Below are 20,426 nucleotides of genomic sequence, written 5' to 3' on the forward strand. Positions count from 1 at the left end.
CTGTAAACCCCTTTACTGATCTTGTGAATCTGTACCTTCATGTCGAGAATGTTCAATAAAAAGATTTATAAAAAATTTATTTTTAAAGAAAGTGGTATAAGAATCACGACTCGAGTTGACACACAGTCAAGAGAACATAGAATTGCTGGGGACCCAAGGTAAGTAAATAGGATAACACAGAGAGCGTGTGCAGTGTGCGAACACAACTGTGGTCTCCGTACAATTCAATGTGTATATTAGTGCACTGTGCAAACAGTGCTCTAATGTGCTGTCTCCACCTCATCTTCATCACCAGCTCATCTTCCAGGTATACAGTTTTGTACTTTGGTGCTACAGACTGTCACAGGTATTGATTCAGATTACAACAAGAACACAACTAGTGTACTGTGGGCAAAAGCACCTCTTTGTAATTTGATGCCTTCTTCATTACCCCCTTGTATTTGTCAGGGTCTTTTCTTCCAGGTGTACTGGCTTATACAGTTTCTCCCATTATGTTGACTTGTCATGTGCTCCAGTGGAAAGAACAAATTTACATATCCTCCCGGCGTCACAGACCCGTCATCACGTTAACTCATTCATACACGCATTCATTGGTGGGGCCCATAACACCAACACTCATACCTCTCACCTTCGAATCTGCACACAGGAGGAAAGAAGCACTGGACATGTGGGGGGGTACCTTATTACCTATAGGAGAAAAATTATTTACATTGGTCGATGGACCAATTAGTTGGACTGGTTGATGGTGATTTAGAACCAGCTAAAACACATTTAACGTTTCAGAACCTTTAATCAATACCTTATTAAAGAATCAAAACTCATTTTCTGTTAATAAATGTTTAGTTTATCTAATCAATTCACCTTCATTGGCATAATCAGCATTTAATCAAATCAAAATTTTCAATGAACAGCTGGCATGAATTAGCATGACAATTATATTTACCTAATTTCTGATACTGGTGACCATTTCCCCGAAACCTGTCAGCCCTGCATCAATCAAATCCCTTCAGGTGTAATCGTCCAATCAAATGCAGGCTAAGACCCAAATAAGTCCAGGAAAAGTTATTTCGCTCAGCACAACACAGTCCCAAAGGTATCCAAAGGACCAGGCAATCGTGCGAACAAATCGACCAACTAAAATTCAGAACGCACTTCTGAATGCACTCACTCTAACTGTCCTCTACTAAAACTTCCTTTTATAATAAATTCTAAGATAACATGCAACATTTCTAAAAATTGAAAGGCTCTGATTGGCTGACTTCTCGAAATTGAAATATTGGACTGGATTCCCAGGGTTTATGGGTTCTCAGGGAATTGAATATGTCATCCTTTAATTTGTACAGTTCTCATGCGAAAGGGTCCGAAGTATCAACATGCAGACCTCTAAAGACAGGTTGCCATTGGTGTTTTTTTCTGTCATTCACACTAGCTGAGTCTTGGCAATCTTCCACGTTCCTATCCTTGACGAGGAACACAGTGGCCACATCTGAGGTCGCCTGGAGATCATCAGAGCCATCCGAGTCTGCACAGTACACATCACGCTCACACGACGGTGGCCACTTCCGAACTCCATTTTGAATATTGCGGCCTAGTAGGCCCGAATGCTAACTTAAGCAAAACAAGCATTAAAAGTAATTAATACGCGGAAATGAAGATTCTAATGTTTAAACCCACACTAATCCCATTATATATTAGTATTTTCCTAGCTTATAGCAATATTTAACGTAATAATACTCACCATTCCGTAATACCAGGAACGCAAACTATTACAAAAGCAACATAAATCATGCAATTTCTATCACAACACATTCTACAGTTAATATGCGTACCACAGTTAGTCATTAGAATTATTTGCCATGCAATTTGCATTTTAGTCCCTCGTGTAATTCGTGTTTATTAAGGTGCAAAATTGATTTGTAGTAACACTCAAAACAGTTAATACAAGTTAATATTTAGAACAGTTACGTAATTAGTATTTTATCATGCAAAATAGAGAAGGTATACAAAATTTCGTTTTACCTGCTCCACCACATGCATTGATAAAATTACACATATGACTCTTTCTGGAAGTGAGCATGCTACATTCTACTTACAGGTGTATGTATGACCTATTCCTATAAAGCAGAAGTTATTTATTGAAGATGGTAAAAAAAAATCTCTCCCAGTTACTCCTGCGATCCATTTCGTGTTACGCCTGGCCCGTTTCGTGGTACGCGTTTTTCAGGTATTTGCACCCACACATATTTCTCCCTCTTATCGAAGTTGAAATGTTGGCATGTATGCGATAGCATGTCACGCAATGGCACTGCGTGAGTTGGCAGGTTTGAGGCCAACATTTTAGAACGGGCAATTATGAAAAAAAAATCGTAGGATTGTATTCTCCCCATAGACCTTTAGTGAAGCTGAGGCAATTTCAGGCAGGAGACCGCTTTATAAAGTCCTTTTCTGTTTTAAAAAATCGGGAGTCTCCTGTCACAATTGGGTCTGTTGGCATGTGTAGGAATGTATCATCTTGTCCGTGAATTATTGGATTCCACAGGGGCTTGGCATAAAAAAAATTGAAGACAACAGTAATACAGGGCTCAGGAAAAATATCACTCTAAAATGGTTGTTAAATTTCAATTTAAGTTAAAATAGTTCATGTTCAAACAAATGCAGCCACTAAGCCCTGTAAAAGTAAATTTGATAGCCATTTTGCTATTTCTTGCATTAGGAGATGGGATGGCTAGAAAACATAAAGAGGCAGCAAAAAAAGTTTCATTTACAATCAATATTTCGTTGATTAACATTAAGGTCATATTTCGCAACATGTGTAGAAATGTTTTTTTGAAGTTAATGACATTACATCACTGTTGATTTCCTTAGAAATTAGGCGGCTGTAGAAATATGGCTCGCCCTATACCCAAATTAACGTCCATACCCCTGACGTGCTGCTTACTGATCGCAGTTCCGTCAAGCACAAACTCTGTGCCATTCTAGTTCATTTGCTATGTTGTGCGAAGAATGGGGACGTCACTTCCGGCTGCGAGCTACCGCGGCGGAACTCGGCGCATGGCTGCTGGGGTTGTGCAGGGGCAGCCAGCATCTGTGGCGGCAAAGATGGCGGAGAAAGGTGGGACAAGCGGGTCCGAAGGCAGCGCAGACCTTTTATTGCTGCATCCCGAGCTGCTTTCCGAGGACTTCCTGCGGCTTACACTGGAGCAGGTGAGAATAAGAGGCCACAGCTTTCATCATTCACCGCTGACGCTTCTTCGACAGCACCTGTCAGGCACTAAATGATCCTTTTGACTCAAACCACACCCCTTCGAACTGTGCACCCAAGCACAAGAACTCCTGGCTCTAAAGTCGACTTTCAGTTTTCATTCTTTTCCACAGTTCGGTTTTCAAAATAGCAGAGATCAAATACATTGTTAGGTTGAATCTCTTTTCGAAAGTGCTTTACTTTTGTAGCCCACTGGCATAGCTGCCGAGCCAAGGACCGAGTACCATGAGGAACTTAACCTATGAAGATCGGAGCACAGCGGTAGAAAAGGGAGTTTCATTGTATTGCCCCACACTCACTGTAATTTAATGTTGTTTTTTTTTTAGGAATCGAGCGCTTGTGATTGCAAGTTATTGCTAATTTGCGCCTTGAAGCGCACAATCTTCTGTTTGCGTGTTTATAGGTATGCCCTTCTTTTGCAAGGATTTAACATTCAGATTAGTTCGTAAGTATATTCCTTATGGTTTTTTCATTCAACACCTCTTTCATCACACTGCTATATTTAGATATCCTAGGAGTTATACTATTTTCCATGTCAGTACAAGTAGGAGTAAAGAATGCAATCAGAACAGATCCCCTTGGGTGATGACAGCTGCGTTTCTATTCGCCCATACTTAAGTTCTTTTTGCAGTGGCCCAGTAATGCATCTCTTGTATGTTTTGCTACTTTGATTCATCTTCCACCTCCATTCGTAGCACACTGTTGTACATTTAGCTACGTCAAGGTTAGATTGCAATGTGTTTTGTAGAATTTTCAATTTCTCGAATCGTATAATTTTCAATTTCTCGAATCAAGTAATGTGCCAGAGATTTCTTATGTGTGATGTTTTTAGTGTTGAAGAGATTTAAAAACACGTCGAGCTTTTGATATCGAGACTGCTAAACCGGTGCGTGGATCCCCCCCCCCTTCTGTCCGGATACTAACTCCTGCAATGTTAGCTCTCCATATTTACTTTGCTGAAAAACAATTTTTTATGCTTTTACAACAGTACTTTATTTGTATTTAACACAAGGGCACTTTCCCTGGGGATCATAACTATCGCATTCATAATTGTGCTAGTTTTAAATAACGCCACAAGGTTTAAACGACTACATAGTTGATGTGTATTGACAGTTTCATAACAAAGCCTCTTACTGCTTGAATTTTCTTAAAAAGAATGTTCTAATGAACCTCCCTCGTGATGCCTTTAGACCTAACAAAATGCTCCCATTTTCTTCAGTTGCTTGAAAACAGATTGGACACGGTAGGTCATTTTTCTCTAAAGTTAACCAAGCACCTTAGTTTGCTAACCAGAGCAGGTCTCTAGATCCAAAAGTTTAAGTATAATTTGCTTAACGGTAAGCCCACCATCGCCTTTAATTACAACATAATTTCATTCTTTGTCACAGACCTGGATATTGGTAAATCTTGTCATTTGTGCACAGTTCATCTGACTGCATAGATGGATGGCTAGGTAGTGCTAATCTGTTATTCATTTTCCACTTGCACCGAGAGTATTACCTCCAGAGGAGCCTTTAACTGGTCTGTTACTTTCAACCTGTGTAGCATCTGTGCTAGTAAATAGTTGAAGTACAGGTTTTAACTAGCGTTGCTCCCAGTTTTGCATGCAGATCATACGGAGAATCATTTGGACTATATGCTAACTGTGACTCGATCATAATGATATGACCCAGTCCTTTCAGAGTAGTGAAGATAAACCTTTCTCCTTCCCGATGGATTCCACTCAAAGAATAGCCTCAACTGTTGGGTTAGTTTTCTAAATCTGGCACTCTACACTGTTTTTTCTGATCAGAGCAGCAGTTGGTAGACAATTGCTGTCACACCAACTGTAGAAGCTTTTGATTCCCAAAAGAATGTCAGGAAATGTTTTATTTACCAGCTTTAGCAAAAAAAGTAAATTAACCCATTCCTTGTAGCAGGTCATTACGTTAACTTTTCCCATAATTGATCTTTAGTTTGCTGTATCTACCAAATCTTGTAATTTTCTTTGTAGACCAGCTGGACATAGGTCCAGCAAAACAAGGTCTACGTACATAAGGCAATTTTTTTCTTTCCTCGCTATGGCAAAGGGACGAGATTCATAAGAACTCTATATTTGGAGGTGAATGCATGAATGAAAAATGTTTTATACAGCACTCTTTTGACCTCGGAAGTTATCCTAGTGCTGAACATACACAAGCCTCTAGTCAGCGAGCAAAGTACATGTGGTTGAGTGTAAAAGAGACAAGTCGTACTATATTTATAAAATGATACCTGATTAGGTTCGCTTTGGAGAGAGAAAAAGGCGGGTTGTATGGAAAAAATGTGCCTCTTTACCTGGAGCTATGATAGCAGGACTCTCTATTTTTAGGTCTCGCTGAGCCAGCGCATGCGCTGCTCTGCGAGACATTTAGTGTGTGGGCTTTTAAAAGTCATACCACAGGCTTTTGGCTGGTGCAGAGCGTGCGGTTACGCGCACAATGACAAGGAGAGGCGCCATATGGCTTTCCTCTCTCGTCATGGTGGGCGCACACCTCTCGCCAACCTGTTTTTTTTTTTTCAATTTTATTTCATTTTTGTGCGCGTGCACACAACTCCCGCCTCTCCCCCTCCCCACCACATTTTGCATCTCGCGGCCGCTTGCGCGCGGCCAATGCTTGTTTAAAGTGAAATGAATCCACCTATCTCAGATCTGAACCTGTAAATATGTAATTTCTCTGAAAATATAAGCAATTCACGCAAACAACTTCTTGTATGAATAGAATATATATTCGATGAGAAACTGCACATTTCCTGATTATTCTGAAAACCTGGCCTGGTTCCGGTTCGCCGGGGCCTATGTTGGGTAACCCTACTGTACTGGGATGGATGTAGTTTAAGTATTTTATTTCAGTTGCTGCTATAAAAGTGGACAACATCCCTTTTTGTTCTCGTTCGGATTTAATATTTTCGTTTTGATTGCTAAACCACAGGCGAGCTTGTGCAATTTATTTTAGATTACGGGAAGCGATGACGATGGAGGACGTAAGTGCATGCGCATACCTCCATGGAGTGGGAGGCTTGGACAGTATAGCTCACAATGCGCCATTCAAACGGCCTCGCGGCGCTGAACCCAAGATGCATTGCTAGACGGGCAGACTGGCTTAGGACAGTGTCTTGACGCGTAGCGTCATATCTCAAATTAATACGCCAGCCTTGGGCACAAACAACAAAGCCAACCAGAAGCTGTCTTTGAAGTGCGGTCAAACCACTGATATCTGCATGGATATGCCCTGGGACTTCTGACGTTTTCCTCTTTACCGCCAGATAAACAGCGGTTTCCTTCTTATCATGGCAGATAGGTGCATTTTACTGTCTCCTGACCACTGTACCCCCGCGGCAGTTTCACTATCACAGCTGACAAAGACCGTCTCCCTCAAACAAGCGTAGGCACAAGCTTGGACTAGGGTCCCCTTCTGATTGGCCACTGAGATGTAGGATCTCTTTCGCTGTATTCCGTGATTGGCCGTGGCAGTCTCTCGCTGTGACATGTACATTTAGGCCTAAAATCGGCACTTCCTCATTCTTGAACTCCGAAATATGTAGGATCTGAATATCGTGATCGAAGCAATGACCTCTTCCCCGCTCCGTTATGAATAAAACACTAATTCCCAGTCGTGACAATGTCTGCTTTGTCGAACAAGCATTAGCAATGCCAAAAGAAGTTCTGGATCTAAAATGCTAACAATACATGCAGCAGGAGTGGGTACAGAGGGTTTCATTTCTGATGCAGTCCCCCGGGCCGTACTTTAAGTATCACTGGTCTAAACCTAGATCCAGGGCTTTAAGTGGGATGCATTTTGCTGTTTCTGTAATTGCATCTTGATATATGATATAACAAGCAACATCATGCCTACAACAAGTCAGGACTATTGGCTTTGTCAATGGTTGTTAGTTGCATAAGACAAATAAGCAGCAACTATGGCTTGTATATAATATTGAAAAATCTTCCACTTAAAGCCCTGGTGACACCACAACAGTGTTGCTGCTCCTGAGTTTCAAAAAGAGAAGGGAAATCCAGAGAGAGAAGGACTCTAAAGGGTTTCCCTTCACCTACAAGGCTCACCTGGCATGACGTCTTGTCGTAACTTCTCCACTATTGAGAAGTGAGCAGTGTGAGCACGCGCACATGATGTGCCTTCTGCCACTGCAGTCTGGAAAAAAACGACCGCCTGTGCCAGGGCACAAAAGAGAGCCCGATAGAGACCCGTTTCGAACCTCCCTTTCAAAAACACCGGTGAGACTCAGCCCACTTAAAGCCCTCCCTAAACCTAAAAAATTGTGCCACATGTTCCTTGTGTGGTTGTGTTCTTCCAACAAATTAGAGAAGAGCAGACCAACATGGGCGCTTGTGTACCAAATAGACCACATTTTCGGTTGGCCACAGTCCTTCTCAGATACTGAGCCACAAGATCCACTACTGTTGGCAGCTTACAACTCCCTGTCACTCACCCTTTTCATGTAGCATTAAAATAGAATAACAATCATTGTTGCGAGCTGATATAGCTTTGAGGCGTCTGTGCCTGTGACAGAGATCTGTTTGTAACCTAAAGGTTACAGGTTTGATTGAGAGTGGCTAAAGACGTCGGTTTAAGCTTGTTATGTACTTACAATGCCACATTGATTTCATATGACACATGTATTTATTGAACGTAGTGTATTCATTTTGCTGAAGCTAGAACGCAACATAAAACAATGCAATTTCTCTCTAAATGGGAAATTGAAAACAAAATCAATTTGCAGGCAAAATTGCACAGTGTATAACAAAGAAATCCGGAATCAAATCCAGTCTATCTCAGTTGATCCAATTGTGTGGTCCTAGGCAAATGTTTTTATTTCACCCTGCCTCGTTTTCTTTGCTAGACTAATTTGATAGCACCAACGAGTAACTCAGTACAGGATGTCTAATGTACAAAAAATCTTATTTATATATGATTTAATAGCCAATAATGAGGCTTCACATTAGTCCTATACAGCCCGCATGACAAAAACATTTCTTTGTTCTCTTATGGCAATGTTGTCACGATACTGCGGTTTTGAGTAGGGTCTATCATATTTTGTACATGATGTTTTTGCATGCAGATATTTTTTATGGTTTGACTTAGTGGCAGACCAGACCCCTAGCTCGCCTCTGGTACCGCTTGCACTGGGCATTGAGATCTAAACCACTTAATTCCATTTCACTGCACACAGAGACTGATAATGCGGCGAGGGCCACATTCCTTTTATTTTTCAATGTCTGAAGGCATTGCATGTACCTTTTATGCAAATATTATTCTAGCAAATACCAGGAGCCAGAATTTGACAACTAAAAAATACAATTAAAAATCAACATGTAAATGATTTGCATCTCTGATCACTACATCATTCACTGTTAACTGTTTTTCTGGATCAGCAGCACACTACACCCTGGTCTTGCAGAACAGTTCTTTCCTTCATGTGCTGTAATAACATTAATTCTTAGGATATAGCTTTGTGAACGGTTCACACAGCCACACACCAGTCCATCAACATTCCCATGGAAGAATAAATGGGCTCCTACAACACAAGAATATTAAGGAAGTGATAATACTCCTTTAGCAAATCCACAATCTTAAGTTCATGTACTTCTTTAGTGGCAGTTTTTAGGTCTCGCCTACGCGGCGCGCAAGCGTTGCTTTGGGGGTATCTCTTGGAATCGCTCTTTACTTTCTTGGAAACTCATGCATGTTTTGCACTGTTTTCCAATGAGCACTCGTGCATGCAGAGTGTTTGCCTTGCGGTAGCGAGCAGCAGCGCCATCTGGTTGCAATTATCGTGCCTTGCTGCTCGCTCCCGCAAGACAAACATTCTGCATGCACGAGTACTCTTTAACGTTCGCGGCCGCGGGCCCGCATGTGTCTTTCAGTGCTGGTTTTTCGCTTACCAGCATCTGCTGCCGGTCTGGGTCAAATAACCGTGCCTCTCTCCTGATAACCGCTCTGCAACTTTCTTTCCAGTAAGCCCTTCTCTCCATGTCACTCTTCGCTCATCCTCTGCCTACTCGATCTATTTCACCTCTCGGTCTCTCCTATCTATCAGTCATTAGTAAGCCAACCTCTCCCCTCAATATCTCCTGCAGTCTGTCCTTCTCAGTATGTCTCTAACCTGTTGCCATCTCCGACCAGCCCACTTCACAGCCTTCCTCGTCTCTCAAATCCGCTAGTCAGGTTGTCTCCCTCTCCCCCGCCTCTCTTACCTCGGATGCCCCTTGCCTTTCGTGAGCCTGTCTCTCTCCTATAGGCACCTCCTGCCAGCTTCTCCCTACTCGGCCGGTCCTCTTCTGCTTGTCTCTCTCCTGCCGCCCACTACTCAGTATGTCCATCTCGCCTCACCCACTCTCTTGATGGTCTCCATCTTGACCACTCTCTCCCCTAAGGCCTCTGTTGTGGGTGTCTTACATTCCCCTCCCTGTTCCTTCATTGATCAGTCTCCTTCTCCCACCCGTGTCTCGTGTCCCTTTTCAAACTCTTTCCATCCACTACGTCTTTCTCTTTTCTTAGTCTCTTTTCCTGCTCGTGTCTCACTCTTTTCGGTATTTGCTTCCCCTCTTCTCTTTTGTGTCCCTCGCACTCTTTTTTTTTTTTATCCGGCTACCTGCGCCGGTCTCTCCTCCGAACCTTTCTTTGTGGCTGTCTGTTGCCATGGAAGCCCGGTGCGACCACCGTCCAAAAGAGGCAGGGAGTGTCAAAGTTTACAGCCCGGACCCTCTTCGCTACACCAGTCCATTGTCCGCTGAGGATTCCGTCCCCCGCACGCACAGCCTGCTTGGGGATAATATCCGTCTATCCACAAAAGGGCAGAGGTTTGTGGTGTTTTTAAATCTATCATTTATTTTCCGCCCTCACCACACAGACACATTGTGTTATGATTTGCAGAAGGGATTAGGGCTACATCACTTATTCACTGTTATATTTGTAGTATGTCCCGTATGAAGATACTTCATATTTACATAAACCATATTCAAGCGCTTATTTGCGCATGGCGCCCTTTTCTGCTGTGTGGTGAAATACGAGTCCAGTATGGATGAATGGTTTATCAAAGTGTAGGGAATCTCTAGACTCTCTGAGCGTTCGTCTTTTATGAGTCAAACAGGATAAAGTTATTTGCTCAAGATCACACACGTTGGTTCAGTGGGTAAGCTGGTGTTGAAATTAAGAGTGAGGCCTGTTTTCTTGGGCATCTGTCTGTGTGGACTGCAAGGGTGTGTGTCGTGAACAATCCAGTAATATGCAGCATTTATTGCGCTGTGCTGGCTGCGGGGATAGTCGACTTCTAAGCACTCTATTCATTGTTAGCCCAGGCTGGTTCTCATTTGGAAAACTGGCTTTGCAGTTGACAATAAGAGCCCGTTCCTCCATTGGTAGATTTGCATTTCCTAAAAATAAAATGTCAGGTTTAGATTGTGCAGACATCGGTTTTATCCGTAGGAGGCGCAGGGGGGAGGGAATGCACGTTCTGAAAAAAACAGCAATGTGTCTCTTGGGACACTGCTCTACAACATAGCTTAAACATATTGGCGAAGCCAATAGGTCTGGCAAAACACTTATAAGGTCCCAAAGGCGAGACCTATTGGCTATGCGAATGCTTGTTTTTTTGTCCTCATATTTGACAAAGGCTATGAGCGAGATCTTCCTGAAGGTCTGCGAGATCTGGGCGCCAAGTACCTTCCAAGATCTATGCTGAGTGGATTGAGGCCTTTTCCACTCGCAGTTGATAAAGAATCTGGTGGTATCCACCACAGATCTTGTCAATCCATTGAGCTGGTCTTAATCCTTGGACAAAAAAAAAAACAAAAAAAACCTATGATGTCATGCATGTAAATAGCAGGAATCCAGAGAAACAAAGGGGGCCCACGTGTTTTCTTTCTTAGCTGAACCCAATTGCAGTCTAGTCTCGCTATATGTCTTGCAAAGTTTATCCAGCCCACACATGTAGGGGGAAGGTCGGAGACCCATTTCTCACAAATTTCCCTGCGCGCAATCGTCGTTAAGGTAAATAATAGAGATCTGATGTTTTTCCCCCAGTTGTTTTTATCCACCCCAAATATAACCAAGGGAAGGCTTACCTCAAAATTGCAACCCAGGATTTTTTCCAATACATAACCCACTTCTTGCCAGAAGATCTGGATGACTGGACAGTGCCAAAATAGATGTAAATCGCCTGCATTTTCCAATTGACATTTCGGACAGCATCTTATTCTTGTGCCTCCCATCTTGGCAAGTTTCTTGGGGGCTCTGTAAAGGGTGAACAAGTGATTCCTCCTAAGTGGAGCCGAAGTTACTGAGGCCCAAAGTGTGGCAGCTGATACTTGCCATAAGCTTTGGATATCACAGCCGGCATGTCCAGCTTCCAGATATCTCCGGCTAGGATCCCAACGTTATCATCTCCTTTAGCTAATACACAGTACCACTTGGAGACCTCCTTCTTATAATTTTGTGTTTTTAATAAGTCTTTCTCTGCCTCCATCCCGAGGTTTGGCTGCGTTCGTGACCAGCTAACCAACTGGTAGTACTTAAATCTGGATAACTTAAAATCCGTTTTCTGGCTTAGTTTGGATCATGTTAATATCGTGGCCCCATCTTAAAAAAACTGAGTTTACCAAAGGCAGAGCTAAACTATCCATCACACATGGTGGTGTTCCTGGGGAGTTCCAGATTGGAGCCATAGAACTATAGTAAGGAATCCCTAGAATGTTTTTGAACCTGGATCCAAACTTTACATTAGCGTCTTAAATTTATTTTTTTAGAAGAATTTTACATGGGCAAAAACCTTTGCTAGGTTGCTTATTATAGCTCCATATCTCATTGTCATATCCTTAGGAGTCACCAGTAATCAAAAAGAAAGCCAAATAATACAGTTGAAAATCAGGGAGTGCTATGCCTTCCTCCAGTTTTTTCTTCCTAAGTTTTTTCCAGGATATTCTCACACTTTTATTCTTCCATATAAAACTGCTAAGTTGCCCATGAAGATGATAGCTGGACCTTTAAAGAAATGGTCATTGCAATGTTAGTGGATCTATGTTTTGAAAACCGGCTGAAAAAAGGGAATAGTTAGTGCACATCATGGTAACACAGTAGCGACTCTAGAAGGTAATTCTTTTACTGACTGGCACCCAGTGTAGAACAACATATTTTTGTAGCTGGTAAAGTGAGCCTTCAAGCTACATTTTAAATAATTTGGAGTTGATTAAATGAGTATTTAGCTGCATAAATGAGTACTTGGGCCGGCCATAGCCCCCTTGGGAAGTTATTGTCTGATGTGGAGGAATGATTTACGGTTTACATCTTTGCAAAAGAAGAGGAGGAGTAAGCTTGCTGAATGAAGACAAAGAAAATGTCACAATGCAAACTTTGTAGTAATTTCGGGTTGAAAGAATAAGATGAAATAAAGATGAAGAATAAAATTGCATCACAGAATAAGGTATCTCCAAGAATTTGGACTTCTGTTTACTGACATTTGAGCTTTAAATAAGTTAAGCCTATCCAGGAGAAACGAGATGAAGCCAATCTCGAGCTGTCGTTGTGAAATGAAGCCACACGTGACTCAGCATGTTGGGTTACTAGAAAAAATAAAATGCAAAGGTAAAGGAGGCGAGAAGCCAGTCAATAACCTTAAAATAAGGTAGAACTCAAGAAGATCCCGGTGGGACTCCACAAGGAAGAGATTTGAAATTTGACTGAACAGGGGAAATGAGACTGCTTTAGAGTGGGTATAAATAAAGAAGCTCAGCCTGTATAGGGAGCTTCCTAACCACAACCTCGTAGACGTTATAAAAGGTAAACAGCCCTCACAACGAAGCAGTCCCCCCGCATGCAATTGCAACTCGGTTGTTACAACGACCCCGTTGTAGCAACGCATCCTAATACCCCGCGAGTCGAAATAACGACTTGCGGAGGGGGGAGAAGGTGTTGGATTTAAAATCCAACGCCTTCCCTACTGTCCGCACAGACTGGAGTTGGAATAGTAAATTATACTATTCCAGCATCCAGTGCCCCCCCCCCCGCAAGTCATTGTTCCGACTTGTGGGGTAATGGTATGCGTTGTTACAACGCGGTTGTTGGAACAGCCGCATTGTAATTACATGCAGGGTGAGGGCATGCGAGAAAAGGAGGCATATTCGTTATAAAAGGGTGAGATAGGCAACCGTACTGAAGATGGTGAAGAGATCATTCAGGATAAGGACTGGTTTAACTCCCTCATTGAGCATGATTCTCAGATCCTCCAGAGCTGTTATCAGCATGGAGTCCATGCTGGGATGGAAGCCTGCTTGAGAAGGAGCAACAATGCATTGAATTTAATAAACAAGGCAAGAATTCACAAAGCTTTGCCTTATTTTGGAAGCAAATGGGGGCAGTGAGATTTGGTTTAAATACACTAGGTTAGATGGATAATGATTTGGGTTTTTGCGGAGCAGACAGACTGTGGCTTGTTTTCAGGTGGCAGAAGCAGTTAGGGTAGATGAAGAGTTATATGATGATGGTACATTAAATAGGAGTAGGCAAGAGGAATAATATTGGTAGGGTAGGGATCTGTGAAGGAAACCAAGCTTGATAGTGAGCACTTAATTGCCTCTATAAAGAGCAGTTAAGAATGGATTTTCATCTATATTTCCAGTATCTCACTTTTGGGTGTACAGTATTCAAACCATTTGGGCATTCCTATATTTCCTTGTCATGCAGCAAAATGTTTGTTCATTTTGTTTGCAGTGGCTACAAATAAGGGTTTCTATCATACCCATCTGTAACATCTTAGATATGAAATGATCTTCTCAATTTAGATTTTTTTCACTGGACTAAGCTTGCACTGGCTTGTAGGACAACTTCCCAACAGTGGGCTGTTGCTTCCTCCCAATTACTATGTTCTGTGTGTCTCCAATCTATCGTCAATTCTCTGTTAACCTTCTCACCTTGTGTTGCAAATGGCTGTTGTACATATTCTAGAACCAATCCTTTCTTCCATAAGTACCCTAGCCTGTATGTATGATCCCACTCCTAATCCTAGTCTATATGTTGAGTAGATGACTTGTTCCTACAACTGGTAAATCTTCTCAGGTGGGTTTTTATCCTCGAAGTTCTTCTCTGTGAATGGCACGTCCTCTATCAGCACCGCAGAGTGCATGTTGAATGTGCTGAGCACGATGACCCCCAAATGCATAGCACATTCCCGCATTCCGCAATGTTCAGCCTGCAGCACAGGAGGGACACCATTGGGGTGTAGAAGTGAGAGCACATGCACTTGAGGGGTGCTGGACATAGCACTGGACTGGGGTGGGGGGGGCGATAGATCTGGCACTAGCAAAGAAAACATGGAATTTCTTAGTGTCTCAGAGCTGATGCTCCTGCTTCTTGTGGCCTTTCCTCTGCCTATTTCTCTGACGGGTATATATTGAGTAGCGATAGTGTGGTGTACCCGGAGATGACTAAAATGTGCGTTGGATGACTGGTCAAATGCCGTTTGTAAATTATATTTTAATCTTTCCTGTTGCATCTTATCTTCCAGGTTGGAAGTATATTAAATCCCACTTTTCGTAGCCCACAATGTGTTTTATTTCCTTAAAGACTCCACCATGCTACAGTGGGGTCTCTATAACCATTATTGCAGCTTTCCATCCCACAAATGATGTCACTGCATGCTATGCTTCCAACTCTGTAACTGTCCCCATCTGTAGATATCCATTCCTTCTACCCCAAACAAGAAATGCAGGTATGTTAATCCCTTCTATTGCAGATCGCTTTATTCATACTAATGGTTCCTCAGTGGGTAAAGACACCCATTAGTTCAGTGTCACTAACTGGGAAGTACAAAAGCAGTCGAATATATAGGGCAATGAGATTTCTTCTTTCAACAATTAAAGACATATATGGACAGGGACATACTAGGGGCCTAGAGTGTGTTATTAACAACAGAGTGAGAAGTGCGCTCCATGATGTTTAAATGCTACCACCGGTCCGCCTCACGTGTGACCGCTACACTACTGTCCTCTAGTTGGGAGTCTTTAAAAAAATTTTTTTTATTGTTTTCATGACATTTTGCATAAGTTCATCACCCAGAACACATTCAGCTAACATTCTTTTAGAATTGGTAATCTTATTTTCTAGTGTTGTTTTTTCTTCTCCCTGTGTCTAAGAGGACATCTGTCCACTAGTGTTTACGGAGTCTTTGCCCTTCACTGTGCCCAGAACCTGTTTAGCCCAGTTGTCTATGGTGTTTTTCCTCTTGAACTTTTGTAAGAAAATTATGTCGACCAATATTTCATCTAGTGTCTTCTCGTTAAATCCATCCATCCTCCCAGTTTGGGTGGTTTCAGGAAGGCCATCCATTCTGGTATTAGTCTTTAGTTTCAAGCTAAATACGTTGTGTTTGTCTTTAACTGCTTGGTCTTCTTCAGGGAGACCATGTGTTGGTTTATATTATTTTCAGCAGGTTGCTCAATTAATGACTGTTCTCTGCATCTTAATTTTAACCCTGTTAAACGCTCTGCATTTTACATTAGGAGCACAGTTTCAGAACTTGCCCTCCCGTTGCATTTAAACTTCTCAACCTTATGAATAATTTTGGTAGCATTTCTTGACTGATCACCACTTTCTGGATCTTCTCTTGTGTTGCATTTGTCAATGTGATTGATTCTTGCTATGTTGTTATAGGGCTGCTGTAGAAGAGAAAATGCAGGGCAGCAACTCATCCTAGAAATTGTTAGTTTGTTTCAGTCGATTCCTTCTCATGCTTCATCACTTCTCAATCACATAGTGAACTTAGTGCCACAGAAATTCTTAACTGGTTCCCACAACATGCTCCTAATGACTAAATCACAGCCTCACCCTCCATTATGTGAGATGTTAAATGCCAACGTGTGATCATCTGAGGCTTGGTTGTCTCAGCACTCCCTTTTGCATGTAGAACATTTCCTTATTGGAGGGGATGCTGACTTGCCGCATACAACATTGTAGTTGACTCCCAGTAAACTCATTATTCCTGTATCCATGTGGTGCAGAAAGCTGACTCAGCTAGGTGATTTTCCCAGTCAGCCTCCTTTTCTACAGTTCCTTTCCTACCGTGCAATGCTGTGTACAGAACTTTGCTGATGCTTTCCTGAGGCAGAACCCTAAACCATATTGGCGCTCTGGGGTGCCATTCCTATTGCCACCCAGCCAGTAGAATTCTGACTAGCCTCTCTGTGATTTGCAGAGAACCATCTGGGGAACCCAGGGTATCTTCTTCTACAGAGCTACACTCCACTGTTGGCTGCCTTAGTTACCCAGTTGTGGCCGTCTCTCTTCTGCTATCCCAGGTAAATGGACAACTCAGCACTGGCATCTTGCTCTGTTTTTTTACTGAATCTAATTTGCACCGTATTCTCATCTATCAAAACCAGGGGTAGGTCCTGAAGCTGTCAAAAGTTGTAGGGCACTGCAGAAGGGTGGCAAAAAAGGAAGATCATTGTTAACCAGCTTTTAAAGCCGAGCTTTGTTTCTGCATACAGTACTATCTTGAAACCATTTTAGCTAGGTATGCTGTATCTTGATGGATGTGGGTCAGCAATATGAGCTCGGCCTTAACCCCTTCGATGCGTGTGACGGAGCGGTTCCGTCATGCGCGTCGGTCGCGCTGTGTGGATGATGGAACCGCTCCGTCACGGCCCCGCCCGCGCACGAACCCTTCAGCACAGCGCGGTAATCCACGCCGCGCTGAAGGGGTTAATAAAACCATCTTGTTTGCCTTATTTTGGGTCATTCATCAGAAAGTGAATTGAACCAGGAAGTTAATTATTCAAACAGCTTTTTGAGGCAAGTCATTATAAGGGTAGGTAAAATGTGAGCCTTAAAGAAGACAATGACCAAGTTATAACATAGAGGAAAACGAGCATTGGCATAGCCAATAGTTCACGCCTTGGAGACCTTATAAGTGTTTAGCCATGCAACACTTGATGTTGTTACACCAAGGATATTGTGCTGGATAACTAAACACTTATAAGGTCACAAAAGCCAGACCTATTGGCTATGCCAATGCTTGTTATTAAGGCTAGGACCCTCTTAAGTGGGAGTGATCCAGGGCCTCTCCATTCCTCTGAGAGCGCCTTTCGCTGAATTCAGGGCAACATAGCGCCCAAAAGCATTCTTCGTATGGAGTTGTGTACTATAGTCTTCGAAAACTGGGTTACACGCGTGAAGTAATCGCTTTCTGTGAGAATAGGGTTGATTTGTTTGCAAGTGAAAGGTCTTCAGTACGCTGCCGCTCTCAGTGATAGGCAGTTTAACCAATGAGCGCTCACTAGAACCACAGGACAATCATAATTCTGTAAGCACCCCTGTGAAAATCTGCCTACATGAAAAGGACGTGCTTGCTTACCTGCGCATGCTCGCGTGTCTGTCTCTCTCACGTGCAACATGAGGCACACAAGTATACGATGAGCCTTAATTGAATCCTTCATTTAGACAATCGATTATACTCCAGAAAGGAATAGTACAGTTATTGCATTTACATTGGTGTCCGTAGGTGGAAAATCATTTTGACACTTTAATCTTTCCCATCATGAACGGCATCATGTCAGCATACAATGCAACTGTTGTTGAGAAAGAAACATGTCGATTGCGCCATCTACTGGCTGGAGCTCGTATAAGTCACTTGCAGTGTTTGATAATCTGTTTTTAAGAAGCTCGTGTTTGCTATTTCTCAGCTTGAGGAAAAACGTAAAATGGCATTTCAGGAGAAAAAAAAAAAACAAGAGTTGAAGAGAAGCAAGATTAGAAAGGAAGACCTAGTCTGTAAAATCTTGAAAGACCTACGTCGATGGCAAGGTCCAACAAGCATTGGCCGCGTACGCGGCCGTGTGACGTGATATGTAGTGGGGGGAGGGGGAGAAGCGGGATTTGTGTGGGTGTGTGTGTGTGCGCACGCAATAAGGAAATTTAAAAAGCACGCAGGCTGGCGAATGGTGTGTGCGCACCATGACGAGAGAGGAAAGCCATATGGCGCCTCTGCTAGTCATTGTGCGCGTAACCGCACGCTCTATGCCAGCCAAAAGCATGTGGTAGGACTTTTAAAAGCCCACACACTAAATGTCTCGCAGAGCAGCGCATGCGCTGGCTCAGCGAGGCCTAAAAAGAGGCTTGGTTGGATTGCTTAAAAAAAAAAAAAAAAAAAAAGTTACAATAATTACGAGAATAAACACTGCAAGAAATGCTAACAGAAGGAGTTGCAAAGATATTGGTAAACATCTAACTGCAGGGGTTGCACTGTGTCCTCCTTTAGAACGTGTAAAGTCTATCTTGATTGTTATATTTTTTATTTTATTTTAAGCCTGATCTTTGTTAAACAAAAAATGCATTTGCATTTCTCTGGACTTTAAGTTGGATTGTTTAAAACATGCCTTGCATAACCGGAATTACTCTGTGGCTGTTTAAAACCTGTGTAACTGGTTTTACTGTTTAAAAGCGCACCCAGAAATAGTGTACAACATTTGAATGCAAAACCATATCTCTAGAAGCATAAACGTAAATCCATATTGTTGCCCAAAGAGCATACATAATTTCAGGGTGGCTGCTGCATATATGTATATCTGTTGCCATAAAAGCCTCCTTTATGCTCATCACTGTATGTTTTAGAAAAACATACCATAAGTATGGAAATCCAGTTTTTGTGCGTGATTTCAAATGCAGCTGCATTCATTATGCTCCTTCACCTGTCTTTCACATTGGCTGCTGGTTCTGCAGGACGTACTGCGACACCAGAACTCAACTTGGCTATAATAATAATTTTGGATGCCACTGTTTTATCTGCTTGGAGGTCTGATTGGTGATTTAATCTACCTTCTGGGTTCTTCCTGCTAATGCTGCTAGTCTTTTTGGTATGACTGGGTGCATCCCTCCAATCGGAATGGTGACTGGTACCAACTTGTCAGCTGTGTGTCTCCCTGCTCCTTGTCTCTCACCTACCAAAGCCTTGCCGTCCCTTCTGGCAGCATAGGATGGTCTTTTATTGCCCATAAGGACTTGGCCTGAATCCCCCAACCCTACTCCTTTACTCCTCCCTTCCTGCCCCCACTACCATTTACTTTACTGTCGGGGTGTGGAATTTAATAAAATATCTACTTGTTCAAGGGGCAGGTTGCTTAATAAACCTACTTGTCCTGTAACAAAATCCACTTGTCCCTTTTGTGCCATGTAATACGGCGACAAATTATGGCAGCAATCATTATATAAGAGCTCTGAAATAGCCTCTCTGATTATGCCAGGGCTCCTTCCATAATAGGGTTTGAATAGTAGCTATTCCCCTATGTTGCCAAGCTTCCTCGTAATTGTTCATGCTAAAATGCAGTTCTCAAATATTTTCTAGGAGTACTATTTCTTGTCCTACTTCTGGAAAGTCTTGTGAATTTACAAAGCCGTATACCTCCACTTAATGCAAGGACATGGGTGCACATTTGAGACTTTATTTAATAATTTGGCCCCTAATCAGGTCTGTTGTTAACCATTACCTTTTGTGTTTATTAAAATTCTGTCTCTCGCTCTGTCTATCAGCTAGCTTGACTGTGAGTGACAGCATTCTGTTCTTTCACAAAGAGCTTATCGACACAGTCATATTGTTCAGTGCCAGGAACTACTGTGGAAATGTGTGCATTTTGCGGCGAAACAATTTTTGCTTTTGTTATGTTAAGTATTCTTATAACGTGCAACAGCTACTCCCAGGAGTGTCCCGGCGCGGATCCAGGAGGAGTCACTGAACGACACCACCTTCATTTACGGGAACAGGTGAGTTTTTAAAAGTTTCTTTAAGCTGACAGGTCTTGGGTATTGTGCAATGGAAATGGAAGGGCATTCCAAGCCTGGGCAGCCTTAACAGCCAAGGAGCAACCGCCCATCTTGTGCGGATGAAGCGGGGCACCCTAGCTAGAAGAAGAGCTGAAGAACACAGTTGTCTCAGCGGGACATAACAGGAGAACCGCTTCTGTAAATAGGTGGGTCCACGACCGTAGAGGGCTCGATGAGCAATGACCAGGGATTTAAATTTGACCCGATCCGCCACGGGATGTCAGTGGAGTACGCAGAGATGTTCATGCATGCTGCACCTCTTAGCGATTCCCAAGAGCAGCCAGGCGGCCGCATTCTGAATGACCTGGAGTCTATTC

At 42.6% G+C, this 20,426-nt stretch overlaps 1 protein-coding gene across 2 annotated transcripts in view; it reads left to right on the forward strand.

Moving 5' to 3' along the window:
- Window positions 1-2,974: 2,974 nt before the first annotated feature.
- Window positions 2,975-20,426, forward strand: part of TSLIG2 (tRNA splicing ligase complex subunit 2) — a 78,347-nt gene continuing 60,895 nt past the window's right edge. The window contains exon 1 of one of the 2 annotated variants that reach the window (XM_085622609.1): window positions 2,975-3,204. In XM_085622609.1, coding sequence (XP_085478735.1) covers window positions 2,990-3,204 — 215 coding nt within the window. In that variant the 5' untranslated portion in view covers window positions 2,975-2,989. The remainder of the gene's footprint in view (window positions 3,205-20,426) is intronic. The other variant, XM_085622608.1, reaches the window with a different exon arrangement.

Source organism: Triturus cristatus, chromosome 8 (assembly GCF_964204655.1).
Source record: "Triturus cristatus chromosome 8, aTriCri1.1, whole genome shotgun sequence".
Classification (NCBI taxonomy): Eukaryota; Metazoa; Chordata; class Amphibia; order Caudata; family Salamandridae; genus Triturus; species Triturus cristatus.